General features: G+C 42.4%; 1 protein-coding gene and 1 long non-coding RNA gene across 10 annotated transcripts in view; one reads left to right on the plus strand and one right to left on the minus strand.

Moving 5' to 3' along the window:
• The window catches only part of WNK1 (WNK lysine deficient protein kinase 1), a 106,629-nt gene extending 99,923 nt beyond the window's left edge, over positions 1-6,706 (minus strand). For 5 of the 9 annotated variants that reach the window (XM_061364041.1, XM_061364037.1, XM_061364034.1 and 2 more), the window contains exon 1: positions 4,953-6,705. In XM_061364041.1, coding sequence (XP_061220025.1) covers positions 4,953-5,738 — 786 coding nt within the window. In that variant the 5' untranslated portion in view covers positions 5,739-6,705. Of the gene's footprint in view, positions 1-4,952 lie in introns of all 9 variants that reach the window. The other 4 variants (XM_061364040.1, XM_061364042.1, XM_061364039.1 and 1 more) reach the window with 2 other exon arrangements.
• Positions 6,707-11,089: 4,383 nt separating this feature from the next.
• LOC133218030 (uncharacterized) lies at positions 11,090-27,512 on the plus strand. The gene is made up of 3 exons (XR_009727037.1): positions 11,090-11,613; positions 19,983-20,082; positions 27,413-27,512. It is a non-coding gene; the product is annotated as an uncharacterized LOC133218030 (long non-coding RNA).
• Positions 27,513-27,899: the final 387 nt, after the last annotated feature.

Genomic DNA, 27,899 nt, shown 5'->3' on the forward strand with positions numbered 1-27,899 from the left:
CAGTTATGCGATACAAGACCTTTTTTGGTTGTCAGACTTGAACATGCAGCTTCTGAAATGTTCCCAGCTCAGCCAGTCCAGAAAGCAAAGAGACTTAAGAAGCGTTCCTTGACTTCAGAAAGCTGATATTTACTGTGGTGAGTCTGCAGTGGAGTCTGTACTCCAGAGTATAGAAACTACATTCCATTGTTGTCTGTTGACCTAAAAATCAGTCTTAAATATAGCTTTAAGTCTATGAAACAAAAATTGGTAAAGTTAAATCTGAAGTGTCACTAAAAGAGAAGACATATATCACACCCAAGCAACTTTCTGTATTGCAAGTTTTAAGTTAACATCTATACATTGTTACATTCAAAAATTGTGATGTATGGAAATATTAGTTGGCACCTCACTACTTCCTGTTGATGAGGTGTCAGTAAGTTGCATTATCATTTTTACCAGCGTGCACCACAGAATCTCATGGTTCACATTTGGTTATGGCATTATGTTTGTTCTCAACTGTTTCTTCATTGCTACTGCCATACAAAAAGAAAAACCCCATTTGTAACTTGGAGTATTCATACACTACACTTGGCCTACAGTTAGCAGGCTGCAATAGCGTAGGTTATGTGTATGCAGTTCTATTTTATTACTCAGGTGATTTACAACTAATCAAATTCACACTGAGCTTCCACTCAAAGTAGTAACAAATACAACAGACTTCCCTGCACTAATTTCACCTGTCAAACTTACTTCTTACTCCCAGAAGCTCTATCTCTCTTACAGACAGCCCTCAACTTCCTTATCCCTTTCAGTAGCTCGCACATTAAGCACAGTAACTAACACTGCACCAAAGCCAGAGTAAGAACAGCCAAGTGACATATCAGCAAGAACTTCAGCATTCCTGAACTGTAACTGCTGACTAACCAACCTACCTTTCTTTGTCAAAGAAATACCAAGGCCAGGAGTGATACAGCACATACCAGAGAAGCAGAGTTGTTCTCCAACAGTTTACCAGAAATGCATTTTCAACCAATGTATATGTCTAATAGCAGCTTCTAAATCATGTTTCCTTTAAGAGAAAACACTATTCACATGAAAGATGCTAAGTCTTCAAATGCCTGACAAATATACAGCTCAAAGACGAGCCAAATTTACCTCCAGATCATCAAGCGCACTTTGGCATTTGAGAAGTTACTCACTGGAATGACAGAACCCAGAGCAATAATTCTACATGGAAGATTTTGCAGTCCAGCAAGTGGCTGCACCACCCTGTATTGTTCTGTAAACCAGAAGTTAAACGACAGTCTTGATTTAAAACCAACTCAGACTGAAAGAGGGACTCAGAAGATGACACATTACCCCCAAGATCTGGCTTTTACAGTCAGCTATGTGACTCTTGCTACCTTTGGCTTAAGAGTATTACTTCACATAGATAACCCTAATGCAACAGGAAAAGGCATCACATTTTAGCCACATTACCTGAACCATACAGAGGTGACAAAAGACTCACTGCTCAGAAATGTAATTTAAGACTAACCAGTAACACGATTATACAGGAAGAGTTATTTTAAGTAGAAAACAGCAGCAGCAACCATTTTTGCCAACTTCTATCTGCTTAAAGACCATTAAAGCAGCAACCCTAACTATTGCTTCACTCAATTCAGGAGATGTGCTAATGACAACAGTAGGAGGCACACTTGACTCAGAATGAAAGTTGAGATGAATATATATGTACAATGGGAATAAAAGTATCTGAAGACTAACAGTACACTGACAATTTCCTTGCAACAACAGAATCTGAGCACTGGCCCTAAGCAGCTGCTGCTGAGCTCTTCGCAGCTCCATTATGCCCACAGCAGGGCAGATATTTCACACTTAAATATCTGCATCCAATACTTAAAACAGATTAAGTTATAATTTGCTTCACACAGACAGGCCGTAACGTAAACTAGGATGGTCCATCAGCCACACCTTTGTTACGGTTTTGTTACATATCTATAATCAATCTTGAAACACTAAATTCCTTCAAATTAAATCTCCCCATCTTCCACAGCCCAAGAAAAACCAGTCTTGGCCAGGGCCTCCCTTGCTGGAGATACTAAGAACACCATTAAGTCTCCTACAGAACTTATGGTCTTCCTCTTATTTACTCCACAGTTCAATACATCAAGCGTATGAGGCATTACAAGGCAGTCCGAGAGACTTCTAAGGATACAGAGCAATGTCCTCTCTTCAGAGTATCATGAGCACATTGAGAACCCAAACTGTGTTTGATAGTTTCAGATTTTACACTTCAGCACTATAGAGAACATACATAAAAAAATTAGGGATAGTTGCATTATTAAGCATTGGAAAGTCATTCTGCCAGAGACCATCGAAGAGTCTTCTGTGTTGTCCTTGATCCACGAGATTCCTGCTACGGAATCTGCTCCAACACTGAAACACTGTAGTTTAAGTGAGCTGAAAGCAGCTGGCATCTCACTTCCTTCCAAACAGGAGAGATTTTAAAGAAACTTAAGCATTCTAGGTATGCTAGAAAAGCCTTACAAAACATACATGCAAAGACTCTGCAAAAATACAGACTGTTCTCACTCCATTCTGTTATTCTTGCAGTCAAGAACTGTGATACTCTTTCATCAACTTTGGACAACCCAGGAGATGTACAGTTTAGTCTCCACAATCATGCTAAGCAATCTCATTCTGGCAGCATTACAGTATCACTGTTTAGAAGGCTCTAGAGAAGAGAGACACCTAGGATGTCCATGCTTGCTAGCACAAATACAGAGAAGAAAAGCTCCAGGACTGCTAAAAAAACAAACTCTACATTATTTCAAGACAACTAAAAGTAACCATCAGTTAGTCATGATTAGTGAAATACAGCACAGAAGAAAATGAATCACATTTCCCTAATAAAATAAATACGCTTTGAAGGTTCACCAGTCCTCAAACCATGACATTGTGGAAAACAAATGACATTTAAGTTTCTGTCCATCTTTGGGAATTCAGATTGGTTTTTGTTTGGTTGGTTTTTTACAAATCACATTACAAATATCACTAACTTGTCAAGAATTCTATTTTCCTAGAGAAAGATGCACCTATCATACCAATAAATAGCAAGTTCCTCCTTTCATTTCTAGACGCAAACAACAAAACAGGACTTAACCTTAAAAGATTCTACTAGCTGTAGTCTAGATCCTTTAGCAAACACTTTTACCAGCTACAAGATTTATACTGTTTCAAACTTGTCATTTTGCAGGAGAGGGATAACTACAGCCTTCAGAATAATTTAACCCACAAGGCACTCCTGTAATATAGTTAAATAGTTGATCTCCAAGCAAAATATCACATATTTCCACCTTACAAATATCTTAATTCATGCTTTTTGCAGTGTCATTTTAAACAGTACTTTTGAAATTCTTCAATGAATTGAAAGCTCAGCAATATGCCTTTTATAAACGAGCTTCTTTATTGAATCACTTCATAGGTGCTTCTTTAGACAGTTTGTCCACATGGCACTGATGATGATTAAGATGCTTCAACAGAGGCTATGTAGCAAAAAGTACCTGGTGCCAACCTGACATTAAGTTTCTGATCTATAAGTAAAGTGTGAAAATCACAACAGTTTTCAGGAGTTAAAGTTAAGGAGCTCCAAAATCGGAAAGACTGAATTTTCAAATAAAAGTAATTCACTTTGGTGTATTATTAATCTCCTCTCAGTTCAAACTGCACATCAGACACTTAAGCAGAGCCCGACACTTAATTATTTGATTTTTTAGGTTTAAAATTAATTCTCAAAAGACCACCACAGCAAGCACAACGCAAGCATGGAGGAGCAGGACATGCTTGACGGTCACAAAGAAAATTGGAAGCTTACTTCCACAGCCAGTAAGGATAGGATAATGGCAATAACATAATGAATCAAGATACTGGTAGAATGCTTGAGCAATCATCCAAAAGCAAATATGAATACAGCTCAAGAAATCTCTTCATAAATTCTCCCAGTTTGACTGGAATAGATATAAAACTGCTTCTGAGGGGAAGAATGTCCTGGTGCAGTTATTGCAATCAGTCACTTGTGAGCAGCTATCCACTTAAAAAACCCACAAAGGCTTCTGGGATTTTAACCCAATACTCTTTTGTCTGCCCTAAACTAGATGGGAACACACACAATAATAAAACCATACTACATACTCGCATGGAACTTAGGGTGTTCCTACCATCGCTAGGCTGGGCTCCTACAGAACTCTGGCTCTACTCAGGCTAGAAACTTGGTAGAAGAGCAGTGTCTTAGTCCAACTTAATCCACCAATCATTTTGAAAGGTTAAACTTCACAGATTTTCTTTTTTAAACCTTCAGAAAGGAGATGATTACTTTCTTCCTTTCCTTGCATCTCTAATGAAGTGCAAACCCTAAACCTTAGAATGAAACAGCTTTGCAAAACTAAATGATGTGATGCACTACATGACTTTGCGTAGTCTAGTTACTTCCTACAAGAATCCACTGCCACAAACAAACGAAATGTCTGTGAAATTAACATTTTAGCATTTTTTCCTAATAAAAAACACCTAAGCTGATTTTCAAAAATCAAAGCTAGCTCAAGTTGACACTCACACATTTTTCCCTCAGCTGCCCTGAAGCTGTGTATAAGTATTTTTACAATCCTCCAAGCTACCTTTTGGAGGCGCAAAATGCAAGATGCTGTAAGAAACAGAACTGCAGTGCATTTTCTGATGATAAAGCTAGAAAATTCTTCAGAAAACAGAGTATTCAAAAGAATTCAAAGGCAAACTGACTCCAAGGAAAGGCTGCACATTTCTTCCAAAAGAGTGCTTCAATTAAGGACTGCAGCTCCCTGTCTGGAAAACACAGACCTCGAGCTTATGGCTTTTACCTCCTTCAAGCACACAGACCAGCACCTGGGAGAGTGACTGTACTTTCCTAATTCACAATTGTTATTGATTTACTTTACCTGCAGCTCGCACCAGGCGACTTCCACAGTGGTATCCGTATCTAGTCCTTTATACACAGTTTTGAAGGAGCCTCTTCCAATCTCGATGTCAAACTTCAGGAAACGGCCATCCGGGGAGATGCCCACTGCCTTGGTCTCAAGCTCTTCTATGTCTTCCTGCTGTGTTCTCCGCTCCTCAAATTCCCGGCTAGCAGCTGCTGCGCTGCCAGCCGCACTGGTGGGGGGTAGCGCCGCTGCCTCATCCTCCTCCTCTTCCTTGGGCAGCAGCGGGGCGGCATCTTTCGTAGCAGGGGCCTCCTGAGCAGACTGTCCTTCGAGGGGAAGCGAGGCAGGCGGTGGTGGCTGCTGCAGCAGCGAGGGTGCCTGGGCGGCGCTGACAGCGATGTAAGAGGTACGGCTGGCACACTCTGGAGGAGAGACCAACGGAGCGGCGCTGCCTCCCGAGATAGGGGCCGAGGGCGCTGCGGGTTGCAAACTGGGTAGCTCCAAGGCCGTAGCGTTGGAGTCACAGATCACGCTACGGCGGAAGAAACGGTGCTCAGTGGCTGCCGCCCCTCGGCTGTCCTTGTCCATGGTGTGGCGGCGACGTCGGTACTCCTCACTACGGCCTCCGCTCCCTGCTCCTCCGGCTGCTCCACAGCCCCCGGAAGCTCCATGGTCGGCAGCAGCGGCTCCCAGCTTCTCCCCGATGGAGCTGTCCGAGCTGGAACCGTTCTTCGGCGGCGGCGGCGGCGGAGCCAGGAAGCGAGGGGCCGGGGTGCCGCTGTCTGCTGCGCCCCCCGACATTGTGCCCCAAGGGAGCGCTGCTAAGGCGAAGCGGCGGCGGGAGGAAGGCGAGGGAAGGGGCCGGTCACTGAGCGGGGAGCGCGCCTGTCCGCGGCTGCCGTTGCAGCTGCAACAGAGGAGGGTCCCAAGGGCTCCTTACAGCGGAGCTGGGAGGCGGCTGTTGGGGAGGCTGGGCCGGCGGGGTGGGTCCCCGGTCAGTGTCTGCATCCATCCTGCAGCGGGAAGCCGGGCAGCGGGGCCGACATGGAGCACCGGGAGCGGAGACGGGGACGGGGGCGACAAGGGGACGAAACACCCAAGCACCGGGCCCGGGCCGGGAGGGAGGCGCCCCGAGGCAGGCCCCCGGCTGGGGAGAAGCCGGTGCCTCGCCCAGCTGCTTCAGGCGAGGGGAGCGCGCTTCAGCTATTCCCCAGCGATGGAAAAAAAGCGGAGCAGGTCCAGGTGACACCCGGAGCGAGAACCTGAGAGCAGGGGAAGGGGCCAGGAGGCGAGGTAGGGAGAGGGAGGCAGGCCGCGCACGCCGGCCGCGGAGGAAGCCGCCGTGCTCAGTCCCTCGCACCGCGCGAGGGAGGCCTGGGCAGGCCCAGCGCCCTCACCCCGGCGAGGTAGTAGGGAAAGGGAACACAGGGGCTCAGCCCTGCCTCACAGGGGCGCCCATGGCGGCCGCGGCCTCCACCTCCCGGCAGGCAGCCACCGCCCGCGCGCGGCCGGGCCGGAGCGAGCCAAGCCGCGCTCCCTCCAACAGCAGCCGCCGCTTCCCACGGAGCCGGAAACCCTCCTCCTGCCCCCCGCCCGCGGCTCGCAGCCTCTCCTCACCGGGGGCCGCCCGCCACTGCCACAGGTGAGCTGAGTCCGGGTGGCGCCCCGCGCCGCGACGGGCAAGAGGCAACGGAGCCGCCGCGGCCGCCCCGGGGCCGTCTCCGCGCTAAATGGCGACGGGAGCCCGAAACCGACACACAGAACGGGGGGGGGGAGGGGGGGGGGAAGGAGGAGGGCCAGCACTGCCGGACACACCCCCTTCCGCGCCCGCGCTGGTGAAGTGGGTCGTATCTCCCCCCCTCCCGCCTCGGAGAGGTGGCAGCTCCCGTCCTCCGCCGCTCTGTGCGGGGAGCATCACGGGAGTTGTAGTTCCTGATGGTGAACAGGCTCCTCGCAGCGCTGGGCCTGTGGCTTCGCCCTGGGGAAGGGAGGAAGGAAGGAGGCTCCTAGCCTGCCCAGTAGCGCCCGGGCACCAATGGAGGGGGGGGGCGAGGCTGCCACAACTCCTGCTCTTTGCACACCCGTGCGATGGTGGGGCATGCAGCACTCACCTCCAGCCCACCCGGCCCATAGGGTGGCCTTGGGCACAGGAGGTTCGTGAAGCACCGAGTCCGCTCCCGTTGTTTGTTTCTTCAAGTCCTGTATTACACCAGTTTACATTAAATATTTAGCTTCGTGTTTTCAAACAGCCTTTAAAATTCTTCTAAACTGCAGGCAGTGATAACTTCGTGTACATGAGTATCCTGTGCACAAGCTTTGGGGTTTCCCTGAGTTTAGGTCATCTAAAGAGGCATTAATTGGCTTGGCAACCTAACATAGAAATAACTGCCATGTAAATGTGTGCTCTCCATTATTGAAAAGAAGGTAGATTTGCAGCCTTTGCCCTGAAAATTATTGTTATTCCACAGGACCCAGGTTGTACAGAATCCATGAGGAGCAGCAAGAGCCCCTGCAAACTGGGCAAATCAGGAACTTTCAGGTTAAAAAAGCACCGGCACATGCGAGTCATCTAGGTTATTTATATCATGTTCCTCTTTCGTATTAATAACCAAAACCAAGCACTTTCCTTCTTACAAGAGCTGTCTTTTGAAGTCAAGGGGAATGTACTGAAGGAGGAGCGAATGATTTTGGTACCATGCCTTTCAGGCAACTACAAATTGAAAATTATGTTAAGGAAAAAAAATATTAGTAAATTTCCCTATGTAAATAATACGTTCCCAGCAAACACTGGCATTTCAAATACTTTTTTTAAAGTTACTTTTAAACCATCAGTTTAGAGGAAGTTGTGTGTTGCCAGTGTGAGGCCCTAACTCCTGCACAACAAAACACAAGTGGCCCTTTCACAGCTCTGCAGTCCCCAGCCACAAAATACCAACCCGAGTAGCTCTTATTCCTCACGTACAAAATTTAACACCACAAGGTAATGAGAATGCCGTTGTTTTCTGTGCATTTTTTTGTAGTACTTGTCTCTGTGTTGACCAACAAAATAACAATAGTCTTCACAAAGAGAACAAAATGTACTTTGCTGTACATTTCAGTGTACATCCCACTTTTCAGTGAAGGCTTCCATGTGGCTTAAGCCTTCTAGACCTTGCCTTCGCTGAGAAAGTTAATTTAGTACTAGTGTGCCACTTGAACTGCATTGGCACAAGAATAGGCACTCCACAAAAAAAAACACATTGAGTGGAACATGGTAATTTGATTAGCACTAAAGAGCGACTGGATCAAAACTGCTTAACTTATAATTCAATCTGCCAAATCCCTGCTGCACTGCCAGGACCAACAGAACAAGTAATTGACCATCAGCATCTCCTCTAATACCAAGCAGGGTTCAGCTGCACTAAACACTTGGCTACAGGTATTTGAGAGTCTCTCTAGACACCAGAATAAAGACTCATTTGTAGTGTATCAGCAGAGGTAGCCATGCTAGGTTTATACTGTTAAGAGTAGTAGGACATAGTAGCAGAGCTCCAGGAAGGGCTGGCAACAAAGGCCCCATTACCTGCCCTGGTCTGGACCACTCTATGTTCACCACTGCTGTTGCCTTCTGGAACTATGTTAAAGATCTGCCTTTCTCCGCTGTCCAATTCTTTTTTACTAACCCTTTGGATGGGATAAGTAGGAGTAGATAGCAAGCCTTGCTCAAGCTTGATGCCTGGTTTAACTTCATGAGCATGTACCTAAAATAATACAATGATAAATCATTCCTTGTGGTGTCAGGCTAGAGGAGCTATTAGGTGAATTCCACTTGCATCATCAGTAGTCTTTGGCAAGCAGTTCCCAGGTCCATGCCCAGCCACATACCCTGTGATCTAGTGCAAAAGGTAGATGGACTGCAGCTGGGGAACCACCGCCCTGTGGTCTACACATGTGGTTTAAATGAGCTCTTGCGTGTAGCCCCTCTCTTACTTAAGTGCCTTTCATCCGTTGTTCTTAAATGTATTTTCCCTTAATTAAGCGAGAGTTTTGCAAAAGAGACCTGCAGCCCAGCAGTTCATAGCCACAGAGGGGCCTGAGGCAGTCTCCTACTAAAAAAAAAAGAAAAGGTGGTAATTATGTAAAAAAGCACCTCCCCGCTGTCTGATCCAGCACATTCCTCAGTGCTCTTGAAATTCAAGGTTAGTCCTCTGAGCCCAACGTGTTCAGCTCGAGGTAGCCAACACTCAGCTCTTCTCACTGGCTCCTCTTCTGGGCAGAGATGGGTATAGCAGTTATCTCACCGGAAAAAAAAACCCCGAACCAACCCACCCAAAACAGCTGAGCAGCTGACCTGGAGGTGGGAATGATGGAATGACGGATTTCGTTGTCTTTGGCTCTGAAAAATGAAGTGGAACGATATTGGCAATTATATTCTTATGTGGGTGTTGTTTTAATTTTGTCATTCTAAAAAAAGGTGAATGTAATAAAGAGCGTGGGCTTGCATTCCCTTCAATCTTACTTCTTCTAATCTGTAAAACTGTGTTTAGGTTAAATGGAAAGTTTCAGTATTGCAGCAAGATTTAATAAAGCCTTGAAGTAAATTTTGTATGTACTCTATGTTTAGGAACAAATTAAAATAGTTTTGGTGCCAGAGTTCCTCAGCCAATTAAAAATATTTCTTTTGCCCGTTGCTGGAAGAAAAAATCCACAAAAATAAGGAGCCTGAGTATACTTGAGAAATTACAGGCAAAGAGACTTAAATGATCTTTTGTTTTAATCCAAAGGGCTAACACTTGACATAGTAAAACTACCCTTCTTCTGTCAAGCCTCCTTTAGTTACAGTCATCTTGCTTGGAACAATAGTAGTTTAAAAAAATTACTCTGAATGAAGTGTGATTTTGAAGTTGACCGAATCAGAAACTTTCTTCCTGTTTTGCTTTCTCCAGTGAAATTTCATCCACTGTTGGCATTCATGACCTGCACATGTGACAAAGTATTAATGTGAACCAGCTATTCTCTATCTTCTCTTATGCAATACATTATGCAATACGAAGGCTATGCCATAATTTTGATGCATGTGATTTTATTCCATAACCTAAATGCTTTTCAAAGCAAACTATTCATCACAGTTTTACTGCACATTACCATGTTGCAGTTACAGTGCCATATAATGACATTAAAAATCCTTTTTTTTTTTGTCTGCCACAGTTTCTTCTTCTTCCTTGGCGTTTCTCAAATCTAGGCTTCTGCTACAGTGTTCACTTTTGCTTCTTAGCGCTGGAAGGCAGTGAAACTAAGTGTTTCAAGAGTGTACACTTGAGAAATCAGAGTAGCTTTGCAGATACTCTGCAATACTCTGCAGATACTCTTCCAATTTAATGGGAAACTTGTTCTAATTTATTTTCTTTAATTATTATTTTATCTTCAGTGAGGTTTTGTACTTGCAAGTATCCCTGGAACTCCAGTCCATCATGTAATCATTGTAACCACCCCCAGGATCTACGGGCAGTTTAGGTCTTCAGACTCTGTAGCAGGTGATCCATCAGATAGGGTGGAATGGTAAATCCTGCCGAAACCTCTGACAGGGTAGTCTCTCCACAAGCAGGGGCCATGGGAATTGAAAAAAGAGTAAGAATTACAAGTCTTACAGTGTTCAAAACTAAACATCCCTCTTTGTGCTCTCCTGGTTTACAGTTTGCTAGTTCTGCAAGAAGACAATCCGCACAATAGCCAAGACCCCTGAGCAAAGTATGAGCTCTAACTAGCAAAACAGGGGCTCTAAGGGCTAGTGAAAGAGGCAGCCAGACTGTATAAGAAAGGCTGAATCCACAGATGATGAATTTGTCTGACTTTTCTTATAGCTTGAGAAAATATTAACAACCCTGCACCATGAAACTAGAGTTTAGCATGTGCTTCTTTTTCAGATTGAAACCTACGTTTCCCTTTCACCCACCCATCCACCCCCATCCTAACTACTAGAAAAGAAAGCATAACTTTCTTTCCCTTCTTTCACCATTCTGTTGAGCTACATTAGCAAATGTATTCTATCCATGTGAAAGTTAAACAGTGAATCAGTAGGACATATCACTGGTTTGTTACTGTGTTTTTAATGACCAAAGTACAATTTTCAATTATATTAGAAACCTTTTTTAGTCTAGCACTCGTTGTATTGTTTGTATCTAATCAACTATTATAGTTATTATTAGCATATCTATTTATCTATGTACATTCCCCAAACATAATCCATTCAGATAATGTCAATTAACAGGAACATGATAAAAGGACATTTAAAATAACTCAAACACTGAATTTTATCAGACATGAGACTCAGTTATTGTTCATGCACTATTTCAAACTGTATCAAGCCATAATGGCAGATTCTTGGGGGCAGAGGAAAATAATTCCTTACTTCATTTTTTATGTCACCTTCATGGCTATTCTTGCAATGTTTCTTTACACAACAAATTTGTGAAGTATCAAATAGTGAGCAAGCATTGCAGAAACTCTGATATATGCTGATATCAGCATTGTGTTCTTTCATTTTCTGTGTCTTTAGTCATTGCTCAGGATGCCTCATTTATCTTTTTTCTCTCTAAAGCTTTAGGGAATTCTGTGCTTCACAGCAGTGTCATAACACTTCTAAAGCAAGCACCGAAGCAAGGGTACTGCTTTAATGAAGGGGAGCTGTTTGATAAAGGTGGGCGGAGGGAAGTGTGAAAAAGATGGTGATGCTGTGTTTGTGACTGAATCTGTTAGTGATGCTGTGCAGCAGTCAGCCTGCCCTGCTTGCTGTTCACTGCTCACAGGCTGATGAAAATCAATCACTCTCACAGCAGGTCCAGTCCTGCTCCTCTCTACATCAAAGTACACACACACAAAAAAAAAAAAGGGAGAAAAATACTACTCACTTCAGCCAAGGCAGGAGCAGACTTACAGTCCAGCATAAACAACTTCCTCATGTCCTTCAAAAGCACAGCCTGGTCCAAATGCAAAGCATTAGTTTGTTCCGGTGTCATTTATTCTGTCTCTGGTACTGGAAGGTGTTTGTAATTTCTGAAAGGCGTTGAGCATTCCTGAAGGATAATGAGTGCTCTCCACAGCCACTGATGGCAGGGAAAGTGAGAGCACTCAGCCCCTCACAGCACGGCTCAACACCTCACAGAATCGAGGTCTTGATAAGGCAGGAGTCCTAAAAAGAAAAGGAACATGTGATTGTTTGGCTGAAGGGAGCAGTATAAATACAGAGTAACCTCCTCAGACCACTTCTCTCCTTGCAAAATACTCATCATGAAGAGTGACTGTCATGTTGTGCACATTACAGAGCTCTCCATGTGCAACTCAAATGGCTCCTCTCATAGTCTGTGGGGACCAGGACCAACGGCACAAAGTTGAAACCTAACACACGCTGGCAATCTGCAACTGATGCATGGCCTACCATAGGAGTTTGTGAGTAGTGAAAGTGTTTACTGATGGTGTAAGCATGCTGGTATTAAAAAAGACTTAAAACAAAGCTCTTTACCTGAATTACCTCTGCTACACATGTTCAAAGTTTTCACACTAATGTAGTTTCAGTGTAATTACAGTCTAATGAAAAAATACCTGGTGTGAACAAGCTCATGGGGACCATGCCAGATGGCACAGGTCAGAGCAGCTCTCATGTTGATCAAATCCATGTCCATGGCTGGGCAGAGAATCAGTGAGCTGTAGCTGCCTCACAGATAGTGCTAGATCTTTTGCTGTGCTTGATCTGAAGCAAAATGCTTGAGGGAATCTACTTCATGTTTATCAGACATCTTGGAAGGCTGATGAGTGTCTTAAATTTCCACATGAGAAGGAAGAAGAGATCTGAGTGTATTTGAAAACTGATATAAACTACAAGAGGTTTTGATTTCCTTGCATCCGTGTGATACTACCTAAAGGCAGACACCCTAATAGGACTGTCACAAATTGTCGATAGCTCCATCACAAAACACCAGACTCTCCACACTGTTGAGGTACACAATAATTCAACAGGTAGCCTCAAACAAAGCAGAATGGAGATTAATAGTTCAACTGTCTTTGAGATGTGACAAAACTTGTTTTAGAAGTACTTCAAATATATATATATACATATATATATTTGTATGACACTTCTTTCTCTGGGGAACATTTTGCTCTTCATTGACCTCTGATACCAATGCAGTGGTTCTGCTGTTTCAGTCCTGAAGCTAGTCTCTTAAAAATATTTGTTCTGTATTCTTGCTCTCCGAAAACAACTTCCCCTGCTTTTACATCTCTCCACGAACTATTAACTGCCACTGATAGCTGGAAAGGAAAGATGTTACTGTGTGGGAACACAAGCAACATCATGCTAAAAAAACAGACAGTGACATGTAGGAGTGATGTCTTTCTCCTCAGACAACTCCTCAGCTGCCTTAGGTAGATAAGACAAAGCCTCAGGAAACAGGTATGTTTAGATACAGCCGTAGCTTCAAAACTTTCAGCTACACAAAGATTAAGGAGACAGATTGTCTACAGCAGCGCCAGTATAAAGGGCAAATTATTAAAACTTTCTGATGAGTCAGATTCATTTCCTGTAGTTAGCTCCACCCTCTTTGGGATGCAGTGCTTAGCTGCTTCTGGTGCTTGTGACCTGAACCATGAGGTGTTTACTCCCAGCACCTTGTAGCCCCATCAGTAGCTTCTTAAGTGTGGCTGGAGACAGGCACACAAATGAGCACTGTCAGGACCCAAATCTGCAAACACTTCAGCTGAGAAGCAGTACTTAGTCCCATGAACAGTCCCACTGACATTTTACATTGCACACAGTGCTAAGAGTCTGAAGGATCAGGCTCTTAATGATTATGTGACTACAGGTACAGAAGTTAAGATTCAAAACAACACAGGTCATGGAAATGCAGGTCATTCTGGTCTCTCCTAAAGTACTAAAATTCCACAGATCAAACATCAGTACCTAAAATTAGATCCACAATCAAGTGACAGAGATTACACAACATTCATTACAAGGTTTGCCAGGATTTTGAAGCAGAAAAGATACAGAAAGAAATATAGATCCACTCATTAGGATTTCTAACATTGCAGTGAGTAAATTACTTTTTGAACACTTCCTGCATTATAGGGAATATGTAATCTCAGGGGAACCAAACAGTCCCTGAGCAACTTACACTTCTGGCAGCAGCCCAAGATACCATGAGGTACAAATCACACAAATGTCTGAGTTTGTGTAAATTCTGTCCTCAGCATCTGCATGAGCTTTCTTTCTAATCTAAAAAAAAAGCCTAACTAATGCTTTGTTTCTTTGCCCAAAATTCAAACATCATATATGTTAGCTTACACACCATACAAGTTATGTTTATTGCTTGAATCTGAATCTTTTGTGGCCCCTCACTGTATCAGGTATGTAACATCACACATGGTAGATTGTATTGACAGTTAACTGAAATATAAAACCAACAAAAAGGAGGACGATCACAATGCTGTGATGTTTTCTTCTTTATGAAGCTATTATTTACCTCCTTAAAGAGCCTGAAGTTCTGCTAAAATTTAGGCATTAATACTATGCAGTTGTTATCAAGGACTAGAAATGTGATTATTTGGCCATTATAACAGACTATAAATATTGAAAGCATTAAACCCCAGAGACGGTTAAGGTAATCCAGGAAAGTAGCATTAGAACTACTGGGGTGAATTGTGGAATGAAAAGTCAAAAAGTTAGAATATATTTAAATGTGGAATGATCTCCAATAAGATAGAACTGATACTGCATTCCTTAACATAGTTTCAGTGATGATCCCAAAAGAGCATTCAAAATTTACCAAGTTAAAACACCTAAGATGAGAGACATATTAGAACATAAAACTGATTACTTGCTCAAACAGTAATAAACAGAGTCCATCACCATGATGCTAAGAACAATGAATTCATCATTTTCAGAAAATGGTATAGTTGGAAATAATTTGGTTCAGAAAAAAACAACCCACATTGGTTTACATCTCTTAATTTTCACACCCTGAATACTGGCACTTTCTTGGTCATCCACCCCTCCTGTTTCAAAATCAAGACATATAGCCTCTTTAGCACCTGTATAACTGGTAACACCTGTACATCATGCCAGGATATTAAGCTGTTTGTATCATTTTATCAATGCTGTTGAGATCTTTGTGCAGGAGAGAGAAGTAACCACCGGCTGTGGTGTGGTTCCTGACCTGCTTGTTAGCAGCTCAGCTAACTCAGCTGGCTGGTTCAGAGTTTTAAAAATGCAGGCTGACAACAACATGCTCTAAATGTTGGACTAAGCAATTTCAGAGTACTTATTTAGCTTACTGTCTTGATTCCTTTCTCTTTCTAGTTTGCTTAGTAAGAATGAAATATTTTTGCCTTTAAACAGCTGATCATGGATTTATCTATCCTATATTGTACTATCTATATTTATCTTATGTTTGGTCATGGATTTATGCCATGCATGCCCCACTTGTCCATAGGACGCTCTTAGTCTGAGCACATGATATTGGGATGCTAGAATCCTAATATGATCCTAACTACTTTTTGCTTGAGTCTTATTAAACCCTTCCAAAGCAAAAAATTATATAAAGTAACTTTCCTTGTTACATCCTCTGTTACCACTCAGAAATTCATGCTGTGGAATTTGAGAACATCGCCATAGAGTCACAGAATAGTTTGGGTTGGAAGGGACCCTTAAAGGTCATCTAAGTCTGACGCCCGCTGCAGTGGGCAGGGACATTCTTGCTCAGGATCTGTAGATGTCCCTAAATGCTTCCCTTCAAAGGGAATACTGTGCATCCAGGATTTGAGAGGATCCACATAAATTTCTTCAGTGTTCCAGGTGCTATAACAAGAGATGAGTAGGAAGTATAAACATACCCGCTCCAAAGAAAAGTAGGAGAAAGGTAGCTCTCAAATTTTTTGGAGCATTGTGAATTTAGGAGGAGGATGGAATACTGAGGCAGCAGGTCAAAAAAAAAAAAAAACCACCAAAAAAAGAAAAAAAGGTTATTGAAACCCTTACAAAAAGTTTTGTTGTTTTTTTTTTCTATTCAGAGAATGCGGTTTTTCGTGGTATGAATAAACATCACCCCTGACACTATGTGGTGGATATCTATCAGGACAGAAGACTGCTGAAGGCAGACCACTGCACCTTTTCATGGTGTCATGAGAAAGGAATAAGAAGATCTTAGCTGAGCACAAGTAACCCACATTTCCTCCAGCAGCATCGGTTTTTAGCTTCCAGTCTAAAAATTATGCATTTTTGTTCTTCACACTCACCCATGTGAAGTTGTCGCACTAACCCGTTCAACCCTGTCCCTTCTCTGTGGTCCTCAGCAAGCAGTTCATATCTTACTCAGCTTATTGAGACACCCAGTATGTCTCTCTTAGCCATCTATGGACTGTTTTCGTACCTGAATCCCAGATTGCACAATGGGTATGATTGCTGCGTACCTAATGTTTGTTATAAAACCTGTGACAGCATTTTTTCCTCACCGGTCTACAAGAGGAAATAGCATTTTATTTGAAATGCTATGCTGAGTGTCAACATGAGAGGTGTTTTAAAATTGCTGAGAAGTATGCTGTCAGGAAAATGTTTCCAGGCCTACCTTAACTCCCACATCCAACTGTGTTGAAATAATCAAATGCTACACCACTTGTACTCAGGAAGAGGATGACTAACAACAGCTAATTACTGCTCAATCTGTTGCCTTCAGCAGCTATCAGTCTGAATCACTTCTGCTGGCATGGTGGGGCATTTTACAGGACCATGCTCTGGGGGCAACTTCAGTTTCGGGGTATTCCTTGGGAGGCAGTAACTGGGACAAGGACTCCATATATTAAGATCCTACCGCAGAGGCTGCTGCCACCAGATTTGACTCAGCAGATGGCCTAAAGACCCTGGCTCTGAGCCTTTCTAGATTAGCCATGTCCTGCTGGGGTCCCTGGACCAGCCCGTGTCATACTGCATGGAAAGGAGAAGGTGGTAACGCATTTCTTCCTGCTCCATCCCTCTGCAGGAAAGACTGAACCTAGCTTGGTGGTACTGGATATTAGTTTCTGCTTTCCTCCCAGTTTGCTGCTGCAGTAGCAGTGAGTTGGCAGAGGGCCTTCTGTATCATATTTGATCTGTTGACACTTGCAGCAGTGCTGGACTCTGACACTGTAGGAGTTTCCGTCTGTAGAAATATGGTAGCCCTTCCTGCCTCCTCATTCCACTCCCTGCGGAAAACCTCCCTCTTGTTTTCCCAAATTCTGGGCCAAATAAAATACACCAAAATAACACTGGAGACAGAGAAGGAATCTCTTGCATCAAATCTGGCCTCAGAGCAATACATGCAGCCATTACTTGTCTCAAAAGTGGAGTCACGTGGGTGGAATACAGGCAGAGTTTCATCAGCAGGGATTGCAGGTTCACCCTTGCTGCTATACAAACAGATATCCTCCTTTGTGGTGGCCAGAATGACCACTTTTGTCTGTTTTCACGCTACATTGAGTTCATGGGAGTTCAGGCATGCTCTTCAGCTGGCTAACTTAAAACTCTCTAGGAAAGAAAGCGACAAAAGGTCTTGAAATGTGGTGGTAGCTGCCTGCTGGCCGAAGTGCTGTGACATTTCACCATTGCATGGAGAAAAGGCAGGAAAGCAATACTTTCATCAGAGTTGTTCGAGATCCTGCCTCACTCTTAAAACTTTTTATTACTTCAGAATGTTCTCCTGAGTAATCACGTAATTCTGCTGCACTTGTATAATGTATTCAACACCTGACATGTGAGCCAGAGAGTGGCTTTCTATAGCATAAGCCACCCCCAACAAAGCAATAATCCTGTCAATGCAGAGCACAGCTTTTTTTATAGGAAGCCTCTTGCATTTGGGGCAGCAAGGCCCTACACAGAGATACTACAGAGCATCCTTTCTTATTGTTACTCAGTGTCATTCCAGGCTCAAGCCATTACATCATCTCACTCAAAGAAGCTGAGATTTGGCCTGGAGCTGATTATGTGGTATAGTACTGTTCTTTACCTTTATAGTTACTGTTCTTTACTTAGAAATAAGATGAGCATTATTATATAAGCTTCTGTTGTCACTGTCTCAACTGCTGACGTAATTCTTCACAGTGAGATCAACGGTGAAGCCCATTTAAGACAGACAGAGGGGGTTTCTCTAAAATGCAACTTCTCTGCCTGTTTCTGCTGAGATTTGTGTTTGAAAACCATATTACTAAGCAAAGCTTTATTTAATTTACCCTGTCTTATGTGAATTTGCATCCTTGTGTGCAGTCAGCCTCAAGACAGTATGTTTAGTGATAATAAATAGTCACATACAGTGTGCTGTAACTTCAGCTGGTTTTAGGGAATTTTAGTCTCTTCCTTATGCCTCTTGTTCTTCCAAAGGCCATATGGCTCTTCAAAGCCACTTATGTACCAGGTAGGTGGAATGCAAGCGTTGGAAGTAGCACTGTTCTGAGTGAATTTCCATTTCAGGTATAGACTGAGACCAGGATTACTGACTGGTTGTGGACACTCCTAGGATACCTGAACTAAAAGGCCAAAAGGGTTCATCACCACAGTCTGAGTGGACACCCTATTTAACCCTAGCTGTAGAATGACACCTGATCTTTCACTTCCATATGATAAGCCTCACTGGTCGAAACATCTTGGCATCATAGAGGTGTTCAGTATCTAAACAAAGTCCTGAGGATGCTCTTCTTCAATTTGTCTCCAGCGATCCATGGGTGTTGTCAAGTCAGCTAGTCCAGGCAGCAAGGTAATATATACCAGGTGAAGTACTCAGCCTCCATTTTCTTTCTCCTATGTTCCTCTCCTCATCTAGTACTGGTTTACTGTTTTCAGTGGATGCAAACTGCTTGTCAAATGTAGATATGAAATTTGCTATCCTAGAAAGAAGTTCTCCCTAATGGCCTAGCAGCCTTACAGTGGCAGCATTACTTGGCAGATGTTCAGGAAAGAACTTCCTGTCGCAAGCTAGGCTTTCACACTTGACCGAAATATGAAAACATTTAAGTGCTGATCATGAGACCCTAACTCATGGACTTAGCAGTTACAACAACAATAATAGAATGCTCAGAGAGTCCAGCACTAGTACCCCTTTCCTGCTATACAAGTCCTCCTTCTCTTACCAAACTTCCTCCGTGTGAATTCCAGGTTTCCTCAAATCATTACTGACAAACAGCCTTGCTCTGGCTTTTGTATCCTGCTCCCCAAATTCTTTGGATTTTTCCTATAGATGTAATGGCTGAGATTTTTCACTTTTTTTGTTGCTTTTTATCACATTCCCTTGCTCTTGCACCCAGCTCTTCCTGGTTACCTGGTTCTCCAACTCGCTCTGCCTTTCCATCCTGCCATACCCTGTTGGGTGTCACCACCACCTGCCCTCTCCTCTGAGCCTGCAAAGCCTCATCAGTGGAGACCTTTAAGAACAGGTTAGATGCTCACTTACCAGAAATAGCATAAGTACAGTTCATTCTGCCTTTGGGCAGGAAACCAATTAAAAAACTTACAGAGGCCCTTTCCAGACCTGCATCTTTCTGATCCTATTATCCTTTGCATTAGTGGGAAAGCAGTAATGGAGACACACTTGGCACAAATGTTTCCAAGCGATTGTTATCTTGGGCTGTTGGACTTGCAGATGGAGCTCCACTTTCGGCTGCCTGCAGGGGTAGCAAAGTGGTAACTAGTACCAGGACTCAGGCTTGCTGTTCCAGCTTCAGTGATGACTTAAACATCTGAGCTTCTTCTCTTCATAAAGTTATCAAATTACTTTCATTTTCAGCTGTTCTACGTTTCCAAGTAGATGTTTTGTATTATAATAGGGGTCTTTCCCTTGAACTTCCCCGTTAGTCATCAGCTATTCCCTTCCACTTTTATTTTAGATCTTTTGAGGCAAATGTGACTCTTGTGCAACCCCCACAGAGATCAATTGGGCTGCGGATACGTAACTGAGAACAGTTTCATTCTTTTTGTCATGTTGTGTGTGGGGTTTCTTCCTCATTGTGATGCTATTCTGACTATATTAGCATTTGTCTTCTCTGGTAATTCTGCAGGTAATGTAGGCAGCATACAGCACACCACAGTATGTACTGCAGCCATTTTGAGTAGAACTAATTCCTCCAATCAGCAATGAATTTGCTGTCAGGTGTGCAGGTAGGTAATCCAACCCTTCCAAAATTATTACATTTTGGAATTTAAAATATTAAATTTAAAATATTAAATTCCAAAATACATTCGGTTTTTTCTTGCATTAAATTCCTTGGTAAACTGGTTTATAAAGAGTGAAAAAAAAAATTGCTTTACCTCATATAAAAAGAATGAATACTCCATTATACACATCCAGCTCCAAATTGCCGTTATCTGTTCAGAACAATTAGCCTATTATACATCCTCTTAAAACCTGATGCCGGCTCATCATCTTAAAGCCTGAAGTATAAAGCCATCCATTAACTTCCTTATACTTTGGATCAGCCCGCAAAAATAGCTTAGTGTTCCAGCATCCTTCGCAATAGGGTTGCTCATTATTAGCTATCAGCTTTTGTGCTAACAGTTCCACACTGAGTATGAAAAAGAAGTCAAAGGGTTTGCCTGTGGTTTTCTATTATTTTAAGCACTCTGGACTGAACTTACATCAATATTGTTATTGGTGTACTTAAAATAATAGTGAAAAGAATAGATGACTGGAAAAAAGGTGAGGTGGCTTGGGGAGGAGAAGGAAATGCCGATGCTGCTGGAAAAACAATTTAAAAAGATACCAAAACCCAGCAGTGAGGCAGGTTTTGTGACAGGCACCACTGACTTCTATGGATTTGCTCTTAAATTATAGAATCAAATTATGCAATCAATCCTAACTATTTTACGGTTGGAAAGGACCTTAAGATCATCAAGTTCCAACCCCCCTGCCATGGGCAGGGACACCTCCCACTAAACCATGTCACCCAAGGCTCTGTTCAACCTGGCCTTGAACACTGCCAGGGATGGAGCATTCACAACCTCCCTGGGCAACCCATTCCAGTGCCTCACGACCCTTACAGTAAAGAATTTCCTCCTTATATCAGTTTTAACCCGTTGCCCCTTGCCCTATCACTACAGTCCCTAAATTGTGCTAGAAGAACTGAGGAAAGAGCAGAAATTTTATAAAGGTAGAAACCAGTTATACTAAAAAATAGTCAAACAAAAGGGATCTTTGAAACGATCAGAAGATTTTAGAAGTCTGATACAGACAGTCCAAAGCTTAAGAGCCTTTTAGGCTTGTTTAACCCTCCGAAGTAAATCCACAAGGCTCAGTGGGAAAAGAACTCACAGAAGACTTTTTCAAAACCAAGGATCTGACTAGTGTATAGTTTCCTTAGAAACTTAGGTTGCCCCTACACCAGTTTGGTTGGCCAGTCTGTTAACCTTTAAAGTATTCATGGGTCTCAGCAATTAATTTCTTTTCTTTTTGGTTATTCCTTGAAAGTACTTCTGAGTAGCCTTTAGTCTGAGAGGGAATTTGTAAGTGTAAAATATGATTTGTTTTATTATATGTTCTCCAGTTTGCTTCCTTGTGTTCCTTTCCTGTGATTCAGTTTTCCAGTTGTTTTTGTTATCCATTGGCTGTTATGCTAGAATACAGGAGCATCTTGGATAGGCACATACATTTAGGCAGGGACAAAAAAAAAAAAAGAAGAGAATAAAATCTTGTGGTGTGAATGGAATTTCTCTTTTTCCCCCCATCGCTTCCAGAGACAAGCTAATTGTTATCACACCCTGCCCCACACGTGCGACAGCACATAGCAGGCTGCCCATGCCAACAAAGATGCAACTCCATCTCTCAGCACTGCTGATAGCCCTGTTTCTGTCTGGGTACAGAGTCCCTCTCCATGTCTACTTTAGGGGTATTGAAAGGTAAATTGCAACTTTCTTTTTTATGTAGGGGCTGGCAGAAGGACATGCTGTCCTTCTCCCCCTGCTGCTGCTCATAGCAGGTCATGCTGGCCCTCTAAGAAACTGGCAGAAGCAGCTGGTCCAGCTCTGTATTGAAAAATGCGCAGGTGCTGGGAATTCGCCCAGATGAGAGATGCAAATAGGGAGGGGTAGATGCAGTGCTTTGGTAGGGGATGGACACAGACACCCATCCAACAGTCCAACACAAAGGCAGCCCTTCCCTTGCAGTATTCGACAGGCACTTCTGCCTGGGCAGAAGCACAACAGGGATTTTTTCCTATTTGGTAGGTTGAATTGTTCCTTTCCTTTGATTCATTAGGGGGAAAAAAGCTTAAATTGAGACCCTTTAGGCAAGTGCCTGTGGTGTTCATTATCATAGGCTGGCAGAAGGCAAGGCTGTCCTGTGACAGTAAAGAGCAGGAACTTCCTTCTCTCAACATCACTCCATCCAGGAGGCTTGTAAAGCTTTCTGCATCCTTCCCTCCCTTTTCTCCCTCATGAGTGAGGGATGCAAACTGCCATTAGTCCTCAGTGGTGAGGGAAAACATCTGGTTGTGATGTTTCAAATCAGGAAACAGGTAGTGTTCCCAGAGCCTCTGTCTGCAGGTGACCAGGATAAAATACCAGTTTCTAAGCTGCTGTTTTCATTTAGATGGCTGGGGATGCCTGACAGGAAAAAATTTCTAAACTAGTTTTCAAGGAAGAAGAACTGCTCCTGAAACAGTGATTCTACTATAAAGAGAAGAAAAAAATGTGAGTCAGGATGAAGCCTTATAAATAGTGGCTTTTGGAAATCCTGTTTCAGGCATCTGTGAACAAGATGGTTACCTTATCACGCTAACTCATACCCCCCAATACACTTTGCGTTTGCTGTGGATTATATGGTGGGAAAGACTACAATTCTCCTTTGCCTGTTTGGATAATGGTGACCTTCTAATGACTACATGATGGGCCGTCACAGATGCCTGATATAATCAGGTACCACGCTCAGCATTTCCACAAGACTGGTGATATTTGTGAGAAATGTTTTTGTTATCATATTTCTTGGCTTCCACACTACAGGCTTTATTGTAAAAAGTATAATAAAACAAAACACCCTTTATATTAGTTAATGGGCATATAAAGAGCACAAAATGATTTTCCTTTGGGAGCAATTTTTTTTTTTTTCTAGCATAATGATAGATTTTACTAGGAAAAAATTCTGTTTATTCCAAAATAAACTGCTAGCATTCAAAGCTGTTTCTGTGGATTTCTATCTATTATAATCTAATCAGAACTATTTTTAGGACACCAGTGAATAATAATACTACACAGCACTGATCTCTGAGACAATTTGAGACTCCCAGTTGAGTTTCTGCTAGAGAAGCGTATCATAAAAAGCACCATCACAAATTTGCCCCTTTGTTAGAGAAGCTGCCAGACAGATCAAGGACTTAGAGGGCCTCCCATTTGAAGTCTCTTCAGTTTGAAGATGTACTGTCAGGGATCAGTATGGAGAAGGCTTTTGTTCTGCTGCTGGAGTAAGTGTTTGTAGATGAAAGGAGAACGCCTGTGCCTGGGCCATCAACCTGACATTTTTCAAGACATGAAATTCACTTAGAACGAAGCATGGGATGGTGGACTGAAAAATAACATCCATTTATTTTTCCTTTGCTTACTACCTTGAGGAGCATCCCCACGACTTTGTAAAGGACTAATGATACGTAATTAACCTTCTGGAATGGAGAATTTACAGCAGAAAGAGCAAACATTTGAAATTGCACAAGCAGAGTGAAAAGTTCAGGGGTACATTATAGTCTCTGGGGATGTTTCCATTACCTTCAGTGCATTTCAGTCAAATCCTTAAAACCTCTGGAGCACAGGTATTTGATGACCTGTCACTAAGATCCATGTCACAGAACCATTACCCTAATAGACTTTTTAAAATATTAACGCAGGTATGATGTTGTCTCTTATTCCTTGAGCAACCCCTTCAGGTCCCAGATGAAATACTGGTAAGACAGTGAAAAGTGGAAGTGTTTTTAAAGCCACTGTACTTATTTTAGGTTTTAATGTCTTTGACACCTTTTGCTTATGCAATAGAAAACCTTTTTTAAATGCACTTTCTTTTGTAACACTGAAAAATTGAGTACGAAAAGGTGAAAAGAGGAGAAAAGGTGGCTCAGTGTAAGTCTTCAGCTTCTGTTATTAGATTCTAAACACTCCTGGCCTTTTCGGTTGACCCATCATCTAAAGCCCATGTGTACTCCTGCCAAGGACTGACTGACTATTCTGTATCTTCTGCCCAAAGATCTCCAAGTACCTAGTGAAATTCACCACGTGCTTATTTACTCTATACATAAGAATATTTTGCTCACCACTGCAGTTCAGCCACCTCTGGGATGAAAGTCTGTTTTAGGTAAAGAATGCATATTACTCAAGGGATCTAAGAATAAAGTACTCAATATCATGTTCTTAATAAAACTAAGAGGGACTTTTAGACATAATTTAATTGATTACCCATGGAGGATAAGAGAGATTTACAAAGAAAGCGATATAGGATTTTAACTGACACAATTAGTTAAGTCCCTGGTTTTACTGCTGAGCTGAAAGCCACCCCCATATAGAACACTCTGCGTGCAGAATAACAGTTTAGAGATTGGCTTAGGGGAAAGTACTGCCAAGACTGTTTTCTAATATTTTTTAGGACAGGAGGGACTAACCTTGTCTGTATTTTGAGTACCTCATAAGAAGAATTTGTGCCTAGATAAACAGCCATAATAAACGACCATACTGATGCAATCATACCAGTATGAGTCTACATAAGGTCTCTGCTTTCTGCCAGAAGATCTTGAATCAGTTATGGATCCCTGGGAAGCAAGGGTGCTATCAAGGACAGCACCTTTTCCCCCTCTCTTCTATCTTGGCAGCCCTTGCTTCATGGCGCAACCAAGATGGACACACTGTTACTTGGAAGTACCAATACCTTTATTCATGCACATGTAGTGAAGGGTTGGATCTTGCTCCGGGTGCTTGATTTCAGTTCTTGTGCAGCAGAAAGTGGATACTCATGATTAGTACCAGCGTTAACATAAGGTATATTTCTGGCATCAAGTGATTAACTCCAAATATACTGCGGTATAAATGAGAACATAACATAGCTCTAAAGTACTAAACTTACTGCTACAGCCTGCATGACTGTCAATGCTTTAAGAAATGTTTCAAAACATTTATCATCACAAAAGACTAGTTTAGCAACAGCTCACTCTTACAAACTGAAAATTAATTTTTGATGGGATACATACTAGAATGCTGATGCTCTCTGGCCGCTTTTTTTCCATCCACTCATTTCCCTTATCTGCAGCCTAGTCTTCAGTGGCAATAGCAATTTCAACATGGGAGAAAACAATTCCCTGGTAATTTCAATATGGGAGAAAACATTTCCCTGGTAATTTCGACATGGGAGAAAGCAATTCTGTATAGCTTCCATAGCCAGTGAAGATGCCTCAGATCTTTTAAGCAGATGACTTTGTGAGTAGTTTTCTATACCCTGGCTATAGTATCCAGATCTCAGGTTCAAGTACAAAATAATGCAGGTGATCATATAGAGCCTTGGCTTCCCTGTTCATGCAAGACTTGGCTGTGCAGGGTGAAGAGCATATGGGTTGCTGGTCACATTACTCATCCAACGCTCAGCACTTTGTTTAATGCTTCACTGTTTAAGATCAGAGTGTCCATCACTCTGCAGATTTGAACCTGTTCTTCCTACCACATGAAAGAATCCTGGATACTGGGGCAGATTTGGATCTCCCACCAGTTTTAACTGGCATAAACTATGTGATAACTGGCATGAACTACATGTAATAACTATGTTACTTAAGGTCTCCAAGCATCTGATTGCTGAGTTTGTCTGTAGTGAAAGAGCAGCAAAGCTCATAATACTTTGAAACCAATAGGTAATATAGTGATTGAAATACTATAAAAGTGATTGGAAACCCTGACTTTGTACAAAACATGTCACCAATGTTGTATGTTAAGCATCAATAATTGTGCAAGCTGATGCTAAGCATAGCACAATGATCCTGGAAAGGAGCTACTGTAACAGAAGTACTTATGCTAGGAAGGATTTATAACTTCATTTCCCAGTGGTAATCAGAAACAGTCCTGTGCAAATAAATGCAGCTATACTAGTGTTAAAGCCCAGAATTCAGACTATGGGGCAAAAAGTACAGATCATGTGTTGTTTAGTGAATCCCTGCAATCTATTTTTTTTTGCTGTATTCCCTCCTCTCACAAGCACATCTGGTGTTTTAGGAACATTGTATTCAACAGTGGTAAAAGGACACTAGGGCCAAGAATAACAAATGAAAAGTGAAAACACTTGGGCCTAATGCTGATCTCATATGGGTGTAAATCAGAGGGATTCCAGCAAATCCTTTGGAACTACACCAGTGGAATACTTGTGTCTGATTCAGAATCAAAACTGTAGAGACCAATGATTTTAGTCAACGAAGACTCTCTGTCAGGCCTGAAATTCTCCCATTCCACTGGGAAATTTTACTGCAAAACATCTTTAAAAGAGCTTCTCAGAAATATCACAAATGCTGAGGAAGAGACAAAGGTAATACAAAAACACCTTAGTAGCTCTTGTGTCTAAGCTAAAATACCTGTCCAACCAGATTAAGCAGAAGTTTTTTATTTGCAATTTGCAGTGCAAAAAGGGAGTTTGACAGTAAGTAAGTATATATTTTGCACATAGTTACTGGATTAGTAAAGAAAGTCTTCCCACCGGCTGCAGGGTGGGTTGTCCTCAGTAAGGTGACCTTCTGAATAATGCACGTTATTGCACTTTGTATTTCTGGTCTTGACCTGAGGCATTGCCATAACCACAACACTTGTAATACTTGGCAATTTAACTAAATAGACTGTCTTTGAAATATAAACACATCTCAGCTGCTTGTTGACAAAACTGTTTGAAGACACCAGACATTAAAACCTATTAGTCCTCATTTGTTGTAGGGAGATCGTAGCAGGGAAGAACTTTTATCCATAAATGTCTGCACAGAAACTCTTTTTGAGCCTGAAAATACTGTTTTCCCTAGGAACCTCACGGTAAGAAAGCAAAAGTACATTCAAGACACAGATCCACTATCTGCATTATATTTTCTAATCCCACCTTCCCCCATAAAAATCAATTATTTTGTCTTGTTGCTGTACACTTCTCAGAGCTAAAGCATATCAAATTAGAGCCATCATAAAAACACGGGGTTTCCTGTTCCTGAAGATATGATGCCAAAACATTGGTGAATTTTGTATGGTTGTCGGGTGCTGCTGTTGTAATTTCATTTCACTGTATTTGTATTTTTACATCCTTAAATGGTTTCTGTCCTCTCCTGTTTCAGGTATGGCTGGAATCTCCCCATCCCCTGCTGTCTCCCTTTAGGGCTGCTGTAAAAGCTAACTGAAGACAGGAGGACTTTCTGTGGATTTAAAGGGGCTTTGTAGGAGGTACTGACTTCAGCTATCTTGCGCAGGCTTTGCTTTTAAAAACACTTTCTTTGCAAATTATGTCCTTCAGTGTCTTGCAGTCATTGCTGCTTGAGTTGTCTGCAGTTCATCAATACTCAGGGACAAAGCAACCCACTGAGAAAGATGCTCCAGGTCCTGCCATACAAAATCTCCCTGTTTGTCTCCATAGTCTTTTAGATGAGGATGCCCTTTTAATGTCCACTTTGCCAGAAGTGAGTATGCTGCTTGCTTTGTAAACAGAGGAATAACCCACTCAGGCTTGCCCTTTGTTTGACTTTGTATTCAATGAACATCAAGCCAAACAGCAGCTACAATGCCTGACCTTAGACTGAAGTTCAGTAAGAAACACTAAGATCTTAAGGCAGAGGGTTTCATATTACTGACTCCTCTGTCTTTCATTGATTAGATGCTTTACAACTGATAGTGGGTTTCAAGGTTTATTTGAAACTTTGTCAGGAGGGAGAGAATGGGGGAAGGGAGAGAGCAAGCAAGGCTAAGGGTTTCTTTTACAATTATTGTGTGGCATTAAGATGGGA

Source organism: Neopsephotus bourkii, unplaced genomic scaffold, assembly GCF_033783945.1.
Source record: "Neopsephotus bourkii isolate Nb327-2 ecotype Australia unplaced genomic scaffold, CSIRO-AGI_Nbou_v1 NB_1183, whole genome shotgun sequence".
Classification (NCBI taxonomy): domain Eukaryota; kingdom Metazoa; phylum Chordata; class Aves; order Psittaciformes; family Psittacidae; genus Neopsephotus; species Neopsephotus bourkii.